General features: G+C 46.8%; 2 protein-coding genes across 4 annotated transcripts in view; one reads left to right on the top strand and one right to left on the bottom strand.

Moving 5' to 3' along the window:
- The window catches only part of Dock4 (dedicator of cytokinesis 4), a 396,425-nt gene extending 388,076 nt beyond the window's left edge, over positions 1–8,349 (bottom strand). For 2 of the 3 annotated variants that reach the window (XM_075948628.1, XM_075948629.1), the window contains exon 1: positions 7,964–8,203. In XM_075948628.1, coding sequence (XP_075804743.1) covers positions 7,964–8,000 — 37 coding nt within the window. In that variant the 5' untranslated portion in view covers positions 8,001–8,203. Of the gene's footprint in view, positions 1–7,963 lie in introns of all 3 variants that reach the window. The other variant, XM_075948630.1, reaches the window with a different exon arrangement.
- Positions 8,350–8,578: 229 nt separating this feature from the next.
- The window catches only part of Znf277 (zinc finger protein 277), an 87,971-nt gene continuing 76,733 nt past the window's right edge, over positions 8,579–19,816 (top strand). The window contains exon 1 of the mRNA XM_075947650.1: positions 8,579–8,694. Within this exon, the coding sequence (XP_075803765.1) occupies positions 8,604–8,694 (91 nt within the window). The 5' untranslated portion in view covers positions 8,579–8,603. The remainder of the gene's footprint in view (positions 8,695–19,816) is intronic.

Genomic DNA, 19,816 nt, shown 5'->3' on the forward strand with positions numbered 1-19,816 from the left:
CCACCCTTGCCCATCTTCCCATCCCACTCCTTCTGCAGGCTACTTTCTACCCACCCCCATCCCAGTCCCACCCCATCCACCTTCTTTCTTATCCCAGTTCTTCCTGAAACGGGTCCTATCTCAAAAGTCAAAAACTGGGGTGGAAAGAGAAGAACCTCCGATGCCACAGACAGAAAAGGATACCCTCTGAGTTGACTATGTCTATTCCACCACAGAGCTGGGTTCGCAGAAGCACTGACTGGGTCCTCCTGTAAACCTCCAAGTCACTTGACTCTCGGAAACCACCCGGCTTCGTCAGTGGAAGAAAGGACAGCAGCGCCAATTGCTTGGCTTCCCTGCTTTTCTCCACATTTCACTATTTGTAATTATTTTTCTTTCGTTCTGCCTGCACGTATGTCTGCACATGGGCCATGTGTGTGCCTGGTGCCCAGCAAGGCCACAAGGGTACTTTGCAGGTCTCTCAAACCCAGAGTGGCCGAGCCGAACTGTTACAGCGACACTACGAGCTTGCTCCAGCTAGGCAAAAACGTCTCATTCACTAACTAGAAGACAGTTACTCATCAGGGTGCCCAAGCAGGAGCCAGGATGTCTGACATGGGCTGTATAAGTGTAATCCTCAAGATAACATACAGAGATGCTAATCCTGACGGCGAGGGTATGTATGCGAAGATGAGGCCTTGGAGTGCTAACTCGGTCCTTAGGTTGGACCTTCACAGTGGCACTGTTATAAAAAAAGGAAAGAGAGAGAGAGCTTGCTGTGGCCAACTCTGTGAGGACACATCACAGGTAGCCATTTGCAAGCAAAAACCGAGTGGGTTAGCATCTTGTTCTTGGAGTTCCAGTCTCCAGCAAAGTGAGAAATCAATTTTTATTGTTAAACTACCCCTCTGTAACATTTTTGCTAAGCTATCCCCAGCTCACCAGGACAACACCCTAAGCATTTCTCCAACTCCTCATGTCCAATTATGAAGCCCTATTGCTTTTATTTCCTAACTAGCTCCCAGATTCCATCCACATTTTGTTGGTTGACTGGATGATTGGTTTCTTGATCTAATTGTTTTGTTTATTTTTTTTTTAAGACAGAGTCTTCCTATGAATCCCTGGCCCTCCTCAGCCCCTGGAATGTCCTTCCTGGGTTAAGGGCTGTGCCACCTCACTGCTCCATCCACGCTATGCCAAGCTGAGAACTGTTAACTGGTCCAGGTCCTTACAACGCACCAGCTACAGGAGCAACTCTTCCCTCACTTTTATGCCACTCTTTATAAGCTATATACATACATACACACACACACACACACACACACACACACACACGAGCTCCCAAAGGAGCACGCAGGTCAATCAAACAGAGGCAGTTTCTCAGCTGAGGGTCCCTACTCCCTGGTGACTCTACTCTGTGTCTACTTCATACATTAACCAGCACACTGACCACAGTCAGGAGACGTGCGCTGTATGTACCTCCTACGCAGGGAGAGGAGAGCAGTGCCAAGAGAATGCAGGACGAGCCCCACACTTTAAGATCTACTGCATGAAGACCCCAGCAGAAAGGCACACAAAAGACCCTCGAAATAATACAGGTTATTGCCATGGATCTTGGTTGCCTGCCAGGGCATGGAAATAAGAGCCTCTTGCAACAGTCAAAGAACCTGGGAAAATCCTGACCTGGAAGCCTCCCCCTGACGGTCAGTTCTGACGGTCAGTTCTGACGGTGTTTAGAAGGGGTTATGCAAGCTGCAAAGAGAGCTAGAACCCCTGAGAACCACGGGAAAGACATCCTCAGTGGTGCCATGGTGGCAGTGGTATTTCTGGAGCAAGTAAGAGATCTAATTGGACCTAAGGCCTGTTGGTTGGAGGGAACCCAGGCATGACACTGTAAACCTGGCTAGAGGGATCATAGGCCCTATAGGAGAACCTATTATTACCACATTACTAAAGTAATATTGTTCCCAACTGCATTCTAAATATGTGTCCCTTCATCCATAGCTACGTCCAGTTCTCACGCCTCACCAATGACACTTCTTTCCAAAGCAGATGGAGACTGTTAGGGAGATTCACAACAGGTCAGAAAGGGAAGTCCAAGTGACTGCGAGTCCTCAGTCTCAAATGGAATGTCTTTAACACAACCCCACACCTAATGCTTAAGAGGGCTCAAAAAGCTTGTAAGAGCCAGAGGGTGGGACAGCTGGAATGTGATACTGTCTTCTGGACTATCGTGGGATATTGCTTGTATGAATTCTTAACAGTAAGGCTGCCTACAAAAGATCTGCAAATGAGGTCACAGCCACACTGGCTGGAGCTCCTGGAGTCCGGTTGATGAGAGGAAGGAGAGATGATATGAGCAAGGGATGGGAGTCAAGATCATGACGGGGAAACCCACAGAGACAGCGCATGGGAGTTCACAGATTCTGGACCGACAGCTAGGGAGCCTGTATGAGATCAACTAGGCCCTCTGCATGTGGGTGACAGTTGTGTCACTTGGTCTGTTTCTGGAGCCCCTGGCGGCAAGAGCAGGATCTATCTCTGGTGCATGAACTGGCCTTTTGGAGCTTATTCTCTATGTTGGGATGTCTAGCTCAGCCTTGATGCAGTGAGGAGGAGCTTAGTCCTGACTTAAGTTGATAGGCCATGCTTTGTTGACTCCCATGAGAGTCCTTACCCTTTCTGAGGAGCAAATGGGGAGAGGTGGAAAGAGGTGGAAGGAGGGAATGGGGGGAGAGGAGGAAGGGGAAACTATTGTTGGTATGTAAAACAAATTTTAAAAATTAATTTTAAAAAATCTGTGAAGACCCTATCAGCGCACACAGAAGGCAATTTAAGAAGGTCACAACCCTAAATGAAGAACTGCAGTCAATGGCTGCTGGAAGAGTAAGAACCAGTCATTGTGAGAATGTTTGTTTGTTTGTTTTAGGGATGAGAGTCTAATTCTAATGGCCAATCTACATGGCAAGTAAGGGCAACACTAGTTGGGCTCAGTCAGCTACACACACACACATACACAGACACACACATTCATATATACGTTGAAGAAGAAGTCATCCTTAATCAAGAGGAGTTGGTTAGGAGGATTCAACAGAAATTGAATGTAGGAGAAAGTGAAATACTCCTGACATCAATCTTGGGCTTCCAGCTGAGCATGTTAACACACAGAGAAAATATGCAAACACATACATGCACACACACACACAAATGAGAAACGAAAAAATATAAAAACTCCATGAAACACCATGTAAAGAACTTGACAGGAAGGTCTTAGTTCTAATGCGATCAGTTTCATACATGTAGCATTTTTCAAACTATGAGTTGGGCGCCATTAATAAGTCATTGAGTCAATTTAATGACCAGCTTTAATGAAAAAAGACTAGATAACGTTCAACGTGGGCCAATGTGGTTTCCCTTGTGTGTGTGAAGTGGTTCTTGAGGGCTCTTAGTATACAACAGGGCAGGAAATTCATTCTTTCTATTAGTATGATAGTGCAAGATTAAAAGCTTTTCAGCTAGAATAAATGATATGGTTTCCTTGTCTCTGAAGGGTAAATTATTGCTCTGCTTCAAAGGGCAGGCTCACATAAAACATTTTCAATCTTTTTTTTTAAATATAAAATGTTGCATTCATAGGCTTTTTACCAGCATATTTTTTTTTATTTTAGTTAAATGTTTGTTCTGATATATGTGCTCACAACATAAAGTCAGCATGGAGAAAACCTGGACATGCACTGTCAGCGACCACTCTGACAGTGTTAATGGTAATGAACACAGCTCAAAACAGGAAGCCTCTGTGTTTCTTGAAATCTTGTAATCTTTATGGTGCTACTGCAATAGCTTCTCAAGTGAATCAAGACTGGAAGGGAAGGGCAGCATCTCTGTTACCATGGGGACCTCATGAAAGAATCATCACAGAGGACAATGACCCAAAGAAGGAAACCATTTTTTACTGGCCGTTGCTGCAGGAGGCTAGATCGAGAACATCAGCTCCATCGCTGGTACGGCCCTTCTAATTATTCTTCTCTTCCCACTTGCAGTATAGAGCCTGCGCCAGGCTCAAAGCGCCCAACAATCCCAAACTACTCAGCTCCGTGTATTATCTATCGACAATACAGTAGCACACATAGGAAACATCTTAAGAAACGGCAATGAAACCGACAAAAGCCAAGAGGAAAGGCACACACCCTCCTAACTCCCGCACAGGCCACCATCAAAGAGCCCTTCCGAAGGCAAGGAGGCTAAAGATTCTAAACAAGAAAGAGAAATCTCTTTCTCTGAATCTGAAGACACATTAACAGAGAACATGATTCCTGCTCCGACGTGTTCTAAAGCACTTCCAGAGAAAGACAGAGGTAGAGTATCTGTGAGGGTCAATGAAATCAGGGTTTTAAGCCTTTATTTTAAAGATGACGTTCAGGACCTTCTGAGTAGCTTGCTTGGGTATTGGTTTTCGTCAGGCTCACTGGGGCTTTTTTTCCTTTCTTTTATGTTTTTGTTTTGTTCGGTAGTCCATATTCTCTGGCTAACTTAACCAGGCTCACAAAAGTAAACGGTCTACCTCAATTGAGAGGGAGGAACCGAAGGCTCAGCAGATCCGCCGGCTCTCCTGAGACTGCTGTGCACCAACGGTGAACACATAAGCACAAGCAGTGGTTTTAACTTCCTTTCTAGGCAATGCCCACCGCTGTGTGAAGCACGGAGCAGACGAGGGCACGCGAGAGACACAGAGCGGTCTGGAGGGCCATGCAGAAAGGGGTGATCGAGAATACTTGAGTCACTGCTCATGGAGCTCATCCCAGAGAAACAGAATCAAACGGAGTGAGAAAGAGAGCAGCAACCACCTGGATCCTGGCAGCCTTTCACGAGGCACACGCTAACTTCTGGTTTTAGTTTAAAGCCGTGTGGGACACGCCACAACAAAAGCCTCTCTCTAGTAAGCGCTGCTACCCCTAGATGATGTTTTATAACAAAGGACACATTTGGTTGGAAGAACTCTGCAGAAGTAGTACTGGTAAAGACCTTGGGTAGCACTTAGCCCAGAGACCAGGACTCAAAAGGGTTAGATTACGCACCTCCAGTAACAGTGGACAGCAGCATATAGATGAGAGCAGGAGCTAATGAGTTCGACCTAAGACACAGGTGCCTATCATCCATCATACCCTCGCTCTCGTGCTGGACCACTGAGCCTCATCCTCCACCTTGACCTTCTCTCTTGGCAATATTGGGGTTGTGCTAGTCCACTCAGTCATTTATGCATGCATGCACACACGTGTGTATGTATTTATACACGGTCTTGCTTGCTTGATCATGCTAGCCTGTAGTTTGCTCTGTGTACAGGCAGGCATTAAACTTGAGTTTCCTAAGTAGCTATACAAGCAGTTCTATACCACCAAGCTCGGCTACTAATAGATTTTTTTGAAGGCAACGTTCTTTAACCCTGAAGACTAAAGCCTCACTAGTATACTTCCAGAGAGTAAGTGTAGATTGTTCTATGCTTACTCATCAATTCAATATTAAAATAATTCCTATGTGCCAGGCTTGAATGTCTACCCGACACATGTTGCAATATAAAATTTAAGTATTTTATCCATTATACTACTTGTTATATAACTAAAAATCATACAAACATTTGTATAAATGACCATACGTAAGAGGTATCATTGCAAAAATACACACTATACTGAAACTTTGGGTATAGGAATAAGGAAATTGACTTACTTCTATACCTGCTATGAGCCAAATATAGTATATATTCTCTGTAATAACAGAAAACCAAAACTCGGATTCTAAAAAATGTTTAAGGGCTTTGTAATCTAAGCAGCTCCCGATGCTGTTCACCATGCTGAGAAATAGAAGCGCACACGGAAGTATCCTAGCAAAATTTTGAACACACACCACCTAACAGATGGGTTCTCAAAAACAACGACGCATTCCACAAGCCAAATGCTCAAAACTTAATAATAAAAGATGATGAAGAGTTTTGAATATGCGACGTTGCATAAATGAGAACCTCAACAATAACTCGGGGCAGAAACTCACTTTGTGTTCTCACCACCTTCCTTTCCCAAACATGCGCGCCTTCTTCTCTCCCTTCCCCTACTCTGCTTCCCAAGTCTGCAGAAAGCCCCAAACACTTGACTGATCATATCCGGTTGCCATTCCAGGAAATCCCAGAGTGGTTTTTAAGCCTCTGCCCACAGCTTGTAAAGAAAGGCGAAGAGAAAAACTGATCGATATCCGCACCCCAGCTGCGACCTGGCACATAAGGAAATCTAGAAAAATAAATGTCATCCATAATCTGTATAATTTAACACTTGCAAGAAAGCCTCTGGGGTCGACTCCAAGCCTGAAGGGGAAGAGTTGCCTGGATGAGTCTGAGCTTCCTGCACCAGGTGTCAAGACTGGTTGGAAGGCAATACCCTCTACTTCCTTATTAGCTCAGACAAGGACCGGCCTTCCACCTTGTAAGGGTTAACTGATCCCCAAAAGGAGGAAAGAAAGGAGAGAAAACGACCACTATCTACACCTCTCTGGAGAGCCCTTTGGCAAGGGCTCCCATTACAGTTAGAAGCTGGAAACCCTTCTCAAAGGTGGGTACACGACAAACTATTGTCTTGATAACCAGTCACATCGCAGGACCGAAGCTCATGTAAAATATGACTTTGTTTAATCATAGAGTCCCTTCAGTAGACGAGTCCCATCCCAAGGCGAATTGAGGGCGGGGAGGGGGGGTGGAAATCTCCTAATCGTGATTAGGACTCCCTTAAAAGATTTCCCAGGTTTTTTGAAATTACAGGAGAATAAATTCGGAACGTAAACACATATCCATATCATGTAAATCACTAGGTTCATCCACAATAAAAACAAGAACGCCAATCGGCAGGACTGGGCATTAAAGGAAATGAAGATTGTCAGTAAAATCCATAATGCTTTCTTTCTGTTAGACCTTCCGGGAGGTTATAATTGCATTTGGCCGCTTCGGGCTTGTCAGTGAGCCTTGTTTCTTAACAGTCTCAACCCTAAAAGGAGTGACTGTCAAGGGGGGACCCAGCTGAAATGAAACAACAAAAAAACGGGAACTGTAATCCTTCCGAAATGGGAGGAGGAAGGGAAGGGAGCCTCCTGTATTCATCAGTCAACATTAATGTCCTTTGTTGTTCACCTTTGCACAGAACAGCGAACGCTATCCGGTTCCTTTTTCTCCCAAATCAGTGCCAGGGTAGCCCCCTCCTAAAAGCTGCCTCCCAGCATCCAAGAGCCAGGCTTTCTGACCCTCCTCTCTCTCATCACTTTCCAGTCGGCCTTCACGACCCCCCACTGCGCTCATCCCCTGGTGGAGAAGGTGTCCTAAAGTAAAAACGCTGCCGAAATCTCGGTTCCCCTCCAAGGACCAAAGAGCGCAGCAGCACAGATGTTGAAATTTACCAAATCCCGGCCGCAACACACACACCCCAGACACCAGGGAGGCAAGGGAAGGAAGGAGGCTGCGTCCCAGCTCGGTCTGTCACAGGGGCTGCCGGAGCCACATTCCGCACTCCGGGAATGCAGACCCCAGCCGCGGGGACTTCGCGCCTCCCTACTGTTTGGGAGTGTTCTCGCTGCGGGATTACGGTCTCCCTCAGAAAATCCTTGCAGCCCACTGCCGCCTCTCTGCCGCTGTGGGCCAGCATGGGCTGGACGAAGACAAACCCTGCTGGCCTCCCCGTCCAACTTGACACGCAACACGCCCCGCGGCCGCTCCAAACTCCGCCAGCGGAGCCCGGGCTGCTGTCCCAACATTCTGGGACCGGGTTCGAGGCGCGCTGCGTGCGCGGTGGGGAGCGAGACCCCAGCGAGCACCCCTCGCCCGGAGGCCGGTGCTGCCAAGCCCGGGACACGCCGCGCTATGCCAAGACCCGGCATTTGCAGCCTGGCGCGGTGCGAGCGAGCTGCGTGGGGACAAGGACAGGAGCGTGGTAAAAGTTCGCCCGCGAGCACTCACCCACGCCGTATTTTTCGTGCTCCGTAGGTATCCACATGGCTCTAAAGGGCGCTGAGGGGCTCCGGGCTAGGCAGTCCCCGCGCCCCTCCAGTGGCTCACAACAATGCAGAGCAGCTCCCGAAGAGCAGCTGCGGCGCTGGACGCGGAGGATCGCGCGGGCTGCGGCTCTGGGCAGGGGCTGCGCTCGGGGCTCCCGAGCAGGCACTGACACTACACGGCCGAGGCTGCGCCGCCCGCCGCTCTGCTGGCCGCGGCTGCTCACAGCCCTGCGACGCGCTCCCGGGGACCCGGCGGCGCAGTCATTGTTCTGATTCACTGAACTAAGCGAACACGCCGGGGCACTCGCGGGCGCACCCCCGCCCGTCAGCGCCTCAACCAGCGATGCCTCCCCATCGCCGGCGAAGCATGCCGGGAGTTGTAGTTCTTCGTCTCGCGGAGCAGTAAGGGGGCGAGGCTCCAGCAGTCAGAAGGCGGGGCAACCAGTTAAACTTGCCTCATCTTATTGGTCAAGAATGAGACGGCACTGCATAGGCGTGTAGTAAATCACCCAGTGGGTCGGCCTGTGATCCCAGGCGCGTTTCTATTGGTGTATCCCTGCTACGCTCCGCCCACGACCCGCCCCTTTCTGCTGGTCCAAGTTATGGCTGCCACAGAGGCCCAGGGCCTCGGTGCGGGCCAGCGGGAGGACTTTGCGGGGGTCCACGGTGGAGTCGGGTCCTTGGATCATGAAGGTGAGTGCGCTGTCTCTCGGGTGCAGGTGATCTGTCTCCATTTTTCCCGTGTCCTGGTGCATCTGACCCCCTCTCGGACCTTAAGAGCCAATCGATCAGCTCTGAGACCACCTTGGTGCCAGGCTGGGAGCCACGGGCGGGACCCAAAGAGATGGGGTGGGGCGGGCGGCAGTTGCCCTCCTGAGGCTGTTTTTTGTGGGAGGGGAAAGTGGGAAGACCTGCCTTCCCTGCCACTGGGAAAGCTCCTTTTGCTGTCTTCCGGAATTCCCTGAGTGGGTGTGGGTCAGGTCTGGGTCGCTAGAGTGCGATTGTGATGCCGGGATTAGCAGCTATTTCCTAGCCAGTACCATTCGCCCCGAGTTTGGCTTTGGAAAGGTGTTTTGTTTAGCTTGGGACAGGTTTCCTAGTTGGAGACTGGTCTGGGCTCTCAGTACTCATTTGACTCGTTGGAGTACTCTCCAAAGGGAAAGCCTGTGTGTGTCTCGGGTGCCTTTTGGCCCTTGGGCTCTCCAGCGTTGAATGTAGAGCCTGGGAGATCTGAAGTCCTAAGTTCTCAGAGAAAGAGAAAAGAGAATGAAGCGCACCCCAGCCTTCACTGAATATTTAGAAGGGGGTTTTGAACATCAACACGGCTACTTTGTACCTACCTAACTTTGATGTTGTCTTCAGTCTCACTGTAGAGATCAAAAATCAAACTTTGAAAGCCACACATAGGCTGCCTTTTTCTTTTGGTCTCTCTCTACTCCCCTCTGGACCCCTTTTTGCTTAAGTGTATAATTTAGCACACCAAGTTCTTTTTGCTTAACGGATATGATTTGAGAGTTGGTTTTGGTTCTTGGTCCTTGTTGATGCTTTTACCTTTTGCCTTCACAGCTAAAACTGAGATTTACTACAAAGTTTGTTTCATTTTGTTTTTATCTCAGTAGCAGAGAAATGAAGTGCGGTTTCTCCCACTTCCTGGGAGTGAAATTCCCGTCCTATAAGCAGCCTGTCATTGAGTTAGCCATAATTCTTATAACAACAGACTTATGTTTTTTTCCAGATTATCAATGTCCCACGGGGCTACCATTTTAAGATATAACGTTGGAAGCGTTAATAACTTCTTCTCCCAGATTAATTTATTTAAAAATTTTCAAGTATCTCCAAAGCATAAAACACTTAAAAGTTATTAGTTACCTTACAATTCACTAAAAATATTTCAGACAGTTCATTTAGAGGCATGTGAATTGAAAAAAAAAATAGTAAAGCCCTTCCAGTACACAGGCGCTCTTATAAACTTTGGTGTGTATTTTTTTTATTTATTTCTTTATGATATTTGTAGTTGTGGAATATTATTTTAAGAGGTGTTACATTTGTTTTAGTGATGCAAAGATGTCTTCCATTCTTTTATGTTTCGTTTATTTAACTCTGTGAAGCTCTGATACTTTGCCTGTCTAAAACACCTGATTAATAAAGAGCTGAATAGCCAGCCAATAGCTGGGCAGAGAAAGGGTAGGCAAGGCTGTCAGGCAGAGAGAACAAGTGGGAGGAGGACTCTGGAGCAAGAAAAGGAGAGGAGGAGGTCACAAGGGGCCAGCCACCCAGCTACACAGCCACCCAGCCACCCAGCTACACAGCCACCCAGCCACCCAGCTACACAGCCACCCAGCCACCCAGCTACACAGCCACCCAGCCACCCAGCTACACAGCCACCCAGCAACTACACATCAAGCCTCAGGGGGAAAAGTAAAGAAAGGTGTGCAGAACAGAGAAAGGCAAAAGGTGGATGGGATAACTTAAGACAAGCTGGCTAGAAACAAGCCAAGCTAAGTCTGGGTCTCCATAATAAGACTCCGGGTGATTTATCTGGGAGCTGGGTGGTGACCTACCACCCCCCCACCACCAAAGAGCAAAGAGTAAAAAACAACCAACAACAATACGTGGTTTAGTTCATTTTGTAAAAAAAAAAAAAAAAAAAAAAAAAAAAAAAAAAAAAAAGGATTATCCTAGTAAACTCAAAGATCTACAACTTTCTTCTTGTTTATCAAAAGATATTTCCATATCAGGACATTCATTGTTTCATTTTTCAGTGACTTCACACATAAGCTATAGACCAGATATTTCATACTTCAGCCAGTCCCTTATGTAAACTATACATAGATTCTAGATACATAGATACTTAAAAATACTCGTCATGCATATTCCACAGTAATAGCCAAGTGTCCGGGTATTTCCCCGGCTAAGAGGACACTTCTATCCAGAACCAGTGAAAATATGGTAGGACTAAATTAGGTGACTACTAAAAGCTTCAGCTTAGGCTCCAACTTCCCAGCAGAAGTATTGAGCAGCGGTGAATTTGCAATGGTTGTGACAAAAGTGACCCTTCCCCTGACCGGAACTGCTCAGTGTTTTCACTGATCACCAGTCACTGCTGGGAGAGCTTCTCATAGCTGATTTTTAATGTCATTTTTAGTAAGTCAATTTGTCATTTAAAATTCCCCTTTAATAATGTATTATTCCATGACTTTATTAAAATTCTTTTTAAACCCTGCAAAATGGGACACATATTTTAGGTGGAAATAATTGCATTATGAGTGTATTTCTTCTTAGGCGGGCACTTAAGTTATCAAGCATGTCTTTCTCTGTAGAAATCCCACACCCTTTTAATTTCTGGAAAACTGCCTCTTTTCAGAGGTTTCCCTCTAATTCTAATTAAAATGTCAATCTGTGTGCTTAATATCCCGAGACAGAAGGGCCTGAGGAGTCGTTTAATAGAAATCTTTGCAGTTCTCTAGTATCTCTGCTGGTAGGAGTCACCAGGTGAAGCGCAGGCAGCCCCAGCTCCCTCGCTGAGACCTCCCCGCTGCCTGCGTTCTTTTGGTCTGTTCCTCCTTCATTCCCTGCATTGGTTGGCTCTCCACAAAACTGTCTTACTCTTTGAAAAAAACAAAAAGTCAATTTTTTGGGAACACGGGTAAAGAAAGACATGGTACCAAGTGTGCAACTATCCTTGCTAGTTCTCCAGTGTCCAAGCTGTCCCTTGGGTGTTGGGACAAAGGGCCTGGAACTGAGAGCTCTGGATGTCTCCTGGGGCTCATGTGGAGAGGAAATTAAATGGCAGGGTCAGGCAAGACTTGAAGATCCCTGTTTGTCATTCATGTGAACAGAGACTAGTGTGTCATCTTAGGTTGCCTAAAACTGAAAACAAAAATAAGGGTTTGGGTAGATGGCGTAGAGATTAGGAGCACTTGCCGTGCATGGGAACCTGAGTTCAAGTCCCCAGTACCCACATAATAGCCGAATGTGACCCCTGTGCCTGCAACCCTAGCTTTGGGGAGTGGAACAGGTGGGTCCCAGGTGCTCTTTGGCCAGACTGTCTGGCAAAACCAGTGAACTTCAGGTTCAATGAGAACCTGAGGCGAGTAAGGTCGATCCCTCATGTCTTCCTCTGGCCTTCCCATTCAAGTGTGCAGGTGCTCACACCACGCACACGCGTGCACGTGCACGCACACACAGAGATGGCAAAGAAATTCAACATCTCAAATGCTTGACTGCTGTGCATTCTTTATTCTAATGTGGTTTCTAATAAGAAATCAATTAGTTGACTCTGAGGATGGTTTTGTGCCTGCGGTGATTTCTTATGACAGTGTTTACCTGCATTGGAAGAATCTGGCAGTGGCCTGGGTTGTCTTCTCCAAATGAATACATACTAGATGATGATGGTATTGTTTGCATTCATGACTCCTGTCCTGCCGAGACCTTATTTATCTCCTTATAATGTCTGTGGAAGAAGTGGTGGAGGGCAGCAAGTGAACTCGTTGTTTTTGTATTTCATATTCTGACAAATAGCATCAAATATAAACTAGAAACCTAGGCTCTTTGAGCCCCGTCTTGCCCACAGGTAGGCCCTAAATTTAATCAGTTACCGAGTGCTATGACTCCATTCCTGGAATATCAATGGAATCTGCGCTTGCGCTCATCTCTGTAGCCACTATTTTGACTGTTTCTAACCCTCGCCACCACCACACCTCCAAGGCTGAGCTTCAGAAAGAAAACCAAGACCTTGTTAGACTTGCTTTTGTCTCTCTGATCTGGCACAGTATAAATAGTTAATAAATGTTCTACCTGGACAGTAATCCAGCTTCCCCAACTGGAAAGCCTTCCTCTTGACACCTCTGACACCTAATTTTACCCCTTTTAATCTACATACAAACATGTTTTAAGGGTCTGCCCTGGAAATCATCGTAACTCCACCACACGCATAAGTAGGTCCACCCTCTCCAGGCAGGAGTTTGTGCTTTTCCGCCTCATCTTCAGTCAGCCCTTCTCCAGCCTGTGTCTTCATCCTCTGCTTCTCTTAGTGCACTACAGTTACCTGCTGGCATCTTCACTTGCTAAAGGCAAGCCTTGGTTACTTTATATCCATGGACTGTCAATACTCCACTCAAAAGGGGTAACAGTGTAGATGCTTAGGATATTTTTTGAAACTTACTCAGTGTTTAGCATTGCCGCTACTTTAGCTGGAAGAATTGCAATGAGACTTAAAGACCAGGAAACGATTTATGTTTGTGAAAGGTGTACATGCCAACTGGGAATGCGAAGTATTATCAGAAGCTATTTTGTCAGAACTAATCATGGCTTGCATTTTATGTTGTTTTCTGCCCTTTACAAAATGATCTTCTAATAACATTTAGATAATGATTAACTTTTTGTAGAGAATACTTAGGTCTGGCCTTTAAATCTGGATTCTGTAAATGAATGACCTGCCACACGAACCTTGAACTCTGCCTCCCATCATCTCTGTGGCTGGTGGCCAGTTTCCTACAGGCTGCCCTCTAATTTCCTAGCATTCATTCTAGTCTCTCATGTGGCTGTGGAAAGAGGATTAGACTCTATTTGGGAATAGCTCTATTTGGGTTTTAATTCTGGCATTGAATAGCTATTTAACATAGAGGTTTGTTATATGCCCCACATTTGTGAAAACATACACAAATGCCAGCCTTGCAAAATTCCTTTGCGTTGCATATTTATGAAAGCTATCAAGTCAGACTTTGGTAAATATCAGTTGCTCGTATTATGGAGATATACCTAACTGCACAATAAAATTTCCTGGCCTCTGATACTGGATCCAGGTCAGAGGTGATCTATGCTGTGGTGTAACCCTGGGGAAGCTTGGGAATGTGCCCATGATAACAGCGCATACCTGCAGTGCCCTACTGGAATGTGCTCCTAGCCATCTCCACTCTGCCACCCTACACAGCGCTGGCCCTTCACAGCGCTGGCCCTTCACAGCGCTGGCCCTACACAGCGCTGGCCCTTCACAGCGCTGGCCCTTCACAGCGCTGGCCCTTCACAGCGCTGGCCCTTCACAGCGCTGGCCCTTCACAGCGCTGGCCCTACACAGCGCTGGCCCTTCACAGCGCTGGCCCTACACAGCGCTGGCCCTTCACAGCGCTGGCCCTACACAGCGCTGGCCCTTCACAGCGCTGGCCCTTCACAGCGCTGGCCCTTCACAGCGCTGGCCCTTCACAGCGCTGGCCCTTCACAGCGCTGGCCCTTCACAGCGCTGGCCCTACACAGCGCTGGCCCTTCACAGCGCTGGCCCTTCACAGCGCTGGCCCTTCACAGCGCTGGCCCTACACAGCGCTGGCCCTTCACAGCGCTGGCCCTTCACAGCGCTGGCCCTTCACAGCGCTGGCCCTACACAGCGCCGGCCCTTCACAGCCAGCTTCCCGTGCCACCCACCCTCCACCACTCCCGGTCAGCTGGGATGACGTTGCAAGGTGTAGGCCTGAGGGTTCATGGGAACAAAAGAATCGCAGCAATGAGGGCTTTGTATATCTTGTATGGTACAAGGACTTTCTCTGAGCATCTTTCTTATTTTGCTATAATAGAGGAGAACCAACTTCTAGCTTTAGAGAGGAACTATATAAAAGGGCTATTAGAGTAATGGTCGTGGTGATGATGGCTAATATTTGTGAGGTACTGGGTCAGGGCCTTACTGATACAAACCACTTCCAGTATTTAGCTCATTTCATTCCTTTTATTTATAAATGAGGAAAATAATTTTTAAAAAGAGGTCTGCCCAAGGTCACACAGTACCTGAAAGAGGGCTTTTACGCAATGCACAAGCGTAGCAGTTTGACATGGTAACTAAATTCTATTAGATGAAGTCTCAGGCTGGCGTTCAAAAACACAGCTATGTTCTAAGTAACTGGGCAGTAGGATAGTGGAAGTCAGACTGACATAGGTTGGAATCCTGGTTGCTTACCAGCTTCAGGCCAAGAAACCTCCTGTATGCAGCAAAAGCCAGATGGCTGTCCAGCCTGTGGTTTCAGTGTAAGAATATGCATATGATAGAGGCAAAAACCCTGCTTGGCTTCCCCGCCTCCAGGCCAAGTTTCTGTTGCAGAATTTGGTGGACACTTGCAGTATCATAGTGAGTTTGTATGCATCTCTCTTTGTATTAATATAGTTCTGTCATTCATATAAAACAGTAATGTTCTTCCTAAAACACACTCAGGTTTCCAATTTGAAAGGAGAAAATGTTTGTCAGAGTCACATAACAGAAATTATGCTTCTAATGCAGATGAGGGTATATAGCCCTGGATGTTGGGCATTAAATGTCTTCTACAACAGCTGGACACATAAAAGCTTTTTTTTTTTTTGAGACAGGGTTTTTGTGTAGCCTTGGCTGTCCTAGAACTCACTCTGTAGGCCGGGCTGCCCTCATATTCATGGAGATACACCTGCCTCTGCCTCCTGGGTGGGATTTAAGGCTTGCGCCACCACACGCTCCTGAAGGCTTTTATTAGCTGTTCCTGACTAATGTCCCAGAATTGGGGTTCAGTACTGTCTCAGCATTTCCATTGCTGTGGTAAACACCATGACCAAAATCAACTTGGGAAGGAAAGGTTTATTTCACCTCAGAGTCCATTATCCAGGGAAGTCGAGGCAAGAACTGATGCAGAGGCCATGGAGGAGCGCTCTTGCTGTCTTACCCTCACGGCATGCTCAGATTGCTTTCTTCCAGCACCTAGGACCACCAGCCGAGGAGTGACATCACCCGCAATGGACTGGGCCCTCCCACATCAATCACTAACTAGGAAAATGCCCTCTTCCCAAGTGGCTCTAGCTCATGTCAAATTGACATGAAACTACCCAGTACTGCTGTGGTTTATCTAATACGGACGTCAGACTACAGACTCACAGCTGCACGTAGGCTCATCAGCCTCGCACTGAAGCAAGTGTGTTCTGCTGGCCGTCTTGACACACACGTGAGCAGGGTAGCACTGTTCGGAAGTCGTGATGAGCTCAGTCACACATCTCCTGCTCTTTCCAGCTGCTCCCATCTTTCGGGAACTAGTGCCATTGGTTTACAAAGTATCCAACTGAGGTTAGGTACTATCTTTAGCCATAGGAACCCAAAAATGTGTTTTGAAGCTAAAGAGAACCTCATCTTTTCTTTCTTTTTTGTGGGAATCAACCAATGGCAAATGGTAGAAAACCTTAAGACCATATGGTACATGGTTAGGCTCGTTCCGTTTACCATGTCTTAATAAATGTTTTGAACAAATAAAATACATGGAAGGAAATGTATGTAATAATACTCAAGACTGAATTCTAAAGTTGAATATTCTGTTCTGTAACAGAATAAACTTAAGAGAAACCTTTTGCCTTATGAACTGTAATTTTGTCAGAGAAAAGGGCATGCTAATATCATTAAAGACTTAATCAAGTGGTGTATGTTAAAGTCCTTGAGGAAACAGAAACACAGGCTAAGGTGCCATCCCAAAGGACAACGGGCACGAACCGCGGACCTGGACAGACTGGACAGTTAAAACCTGCGACCTTGAGCACATCAAGGGACCCCACTTCCATTATTACAGCAGAAGTAGGGACAGGGGAGAAACGGGGTGTCGCAGATCCTGTAAAAGTACAAGACTTCTTTGGAAATGTCCTCCTCTCGACTGGTAGAAAGTGACCAGAATGTTTTACTCCAGGAAGAGGGGGAAGGCCCATTCGTTCCTCTGATTTGGAGCTTCCCTCCACTTGCCTCTTGTCGAAAGCCTCTTGAAGCTTTTGCTGAAAGGTTTGCTCCTCGCTTTCTCTCTGTAGTCACTGAGATCAAAGAGCCCATGCCTGCCCTCAAACCTGCTGCCGCCACTGCTGCTACAGAACTCCAACTGTACCTTTATTTATTAATTAGGTGTTTTTGTTTCGAGACAGAGTCCCGCTATGTAGCCAGGCTAGCCTGGAGCTCAGCATGTAGACCTGTCTGCCTCCCCAGCACCGGGGGTGCCAGTCTGTTTGTGGTGCCGTGCTGATGACTGCACTCAGCCCTGCATGTGAGGCCGCACTGCCTCTTACACAGCCAGCTCGGGAGGTAGCATCGAGCAACTCAGACGATATGAAAACGGGTGTCACGCTGTGAGTGGTGTCTTAGGGTTTCTGTTGCTGGGATGAAGCACTGTGATCAAAAAGCAAGTTGGGGAAGAAAGGGTTTATTCAGCTTCCACTTCCACAGTGCTGTTCATCACCAAAGGAAGCCAGGACAGGAGCTCAAACAGGGCGGGATCCTGGAGGAAGGAGCTGATGCAGAAGCCATGGAGGGGTCCTGAAAGCTGGCTTGCTCGGTCCACTTTCCTATAGAATTCAGGACCACCAGCCCAGGGATGGCCCTCCCCTATTGTCACTAATTAAGAAAATACCTTCCAGCTGGATCTTATGGAGATATTTCTTCAATTGGGGCTCCTTCCTCTCTGGTGACTCTCACTGTGTAAACTTGACACAAAGTCATCCAGGACAGGACCAACTTCTTACTTCCTGCTGTGTGGACAATAGGGAAGAGGACTCTGATCTTGTCCACAGAGTCTCTGTTCTAAGGAGTCAGGCTCTGCATCCCTTTAGCAGAACTAATAGACCTTTCTGTTCCCTTGTTGCTCCTGAAAAAAAAAAGTGCACACACTTAAATCATGATGCATATTAACTTAAGAACATACTAAATTTTGTTAGTGACTTTATTTGTAAAAGGAAGGAATTATTTCACATCTGGGTTTCGTTATGCTGTCCTCATCTTTTTTTTTTTCTTTTTTCCCCCTGATATTTCAAGACAAGGTTTCTCTGTGTAACAGCCCTAGCTGCCCTGGAACTCGCTTTGGAGACCAGACTGGCTTCGCACTCACAGAGATCCGCCTGCCTCTGCCTCCTAAGTCTAGGACTAAAGCGTGGGCCACACCGCCCGCCTGTCTTCATTTCTTATGGAAGCTGGTCCTTCCTTTTCCCTTCTCATCCCTAATTGATGCTTTTTTTTCTGAATACATAGATACTTGATTTTTCCCCCCAGTTTGAACCTCAGGATTGTAATTGTGTTTATTTATTTAGCACAATCTTCACCAGTAATAACCGATTAAAAGAGAAAATATCTAGTTTACAGCTGACCATAGTCCCCATTAGAGAGCAATTCATAGCACAAGCTGACGTTGGACTGTAGACCCGCATCAGTCAGTCTGTCTTTTCTAAATCGCATGTAACTGATCTCCTCAAAGAGAGAATGAGAAAGGAAGGTGAGAGCCTGCAGCTCCCTAGGAATTCCTACAGACCAGTTATGAATGGCTTTTGAAAGCTCCTCATGCGTGCAGCCATTGGAGAGAAGTGTTGGAAATAACCGACCGGGAGGGACCCTCACTGAGTTATTCTCCCAGCAGCAATAGAAAAATACGTAGAAAATAGGGATTAGTGAAGAGCTCACTAGACTCAGCAGACCAGAGTCTTGATCGCACGCCTGCTTCTTACTGATCTCACAGAAGTCATGTGTACTCCTGCCAAGAGAGAGATTGGATCAGACTTCTTTCAAGTGCACCTTCCCAATACCACTTTTAAAAAAGCAGTTGGTTTACAACATTTCCCAGGGTCTGCAAAAAGTGGGGGACAGCACAGTATTTCCGCAAGAATTAATTTCACATTGAATCATTTGTGTCGGGTTAGAAACTTAGCTAACAGCCATGGCCAAGCATTGACTTCTGGAGTCCCTCACTGCAAGACAACAGAGATGGAATGTTGACTGCACACAGTCCCACCACTCGGAATGAGCAGTGCACAGCCAAAACACTGAAGGATAGAACCGAGGCCTCATCCAAACTGCTTTATTAAGCACCTGCTATGTAGAAGTTTGTGTATTGTAGATGCCATAGACTACAAAGGTGAAAACAGTATTGCTCTTGCTGCCAAAGGTCTTAGTACCCATGCATTAACTAAATCACGGGGTAGAAGGTTCTGGAGAGTATCAGAATGATGGGGAATTGAACAAAAAGATTTTTTCCAGCAAATGGACCTGGCCCCTCAGGATGAGTAAACTGGACATTTACAAACAAGAAAAAAGCATTGCAACCCTAAGCAAACAGCAGTGAGAAACTCCTGGCGTCCAGGGAGTGTCGCAGGGCTTTACTCTGCTTAGAGAAAACCAGAGAAGCGGGAACAGTGGACAGCAAGGCATGTTGTCCCCAGTGGGGGACCCTGATTCTGTGGCACATACAGCTTGAGAGTTCCAGGGAAATAAATGACAAGATCAAAGGTTAGTCAGGTAATGGAAACTGGACAGAGAAGCCGAGTCAGGAGTCCTGAATCTCAGCCCAAGGGATGCCCACACCCACACGAGACTTTAGCAGTGTGCCACTGCTTGGCTGGCTTGTGTTCACTTGCTTTGAGTTTTGTTTCTAGGATTTGAATTTTTTTTTTGTAATTGACAAAGCTATATATATTTATGTAAAACACGGTGTTTTGATAACGTGTAAACATTGGAATGACTAAATCAAGCTAGTTAAATCTAATTTTCCCATATTTATTTTATGGGAAGAATATTTAAACTCTCTGCAGTTTTCCAATGCGTGGGGCTATTGACAGTGACGGTCACCATGTTGCACATGTCTGCCTGACATCCTGTGCTCTTCACCAGCATCTCCCCAGCGCGGAGTGGCAACCCCAGCCGTGGGAACCGCCGTGATCTGTCAGCCTCTGTCACCTTTCTCACGTATGGGTGGCACGGAGATTCTACCTTTTCACCCACCTTCTTTTACTTAGCGTGCCCTCCAGGTTCACCGTACTGGTACAAATGAGAGGGTTCCCGTTTTTCCATTAAGGCTTA

This window comes from Microtus pennsylvanicus, chromosome 14, assembly GCF_037038515.1.
Source record: "Microtus pennsylvanicus isolate mMicPen1 chromosome 14, mMicPen1.hap1, whole genome shotgun sequence".
Classification (NCBI taxonomy): Eukaryota; Metazoa; Chordata; class Mammalia; order Rodentia; family Cricetidae; genus Microtus; species Microtus pennsylvanicus.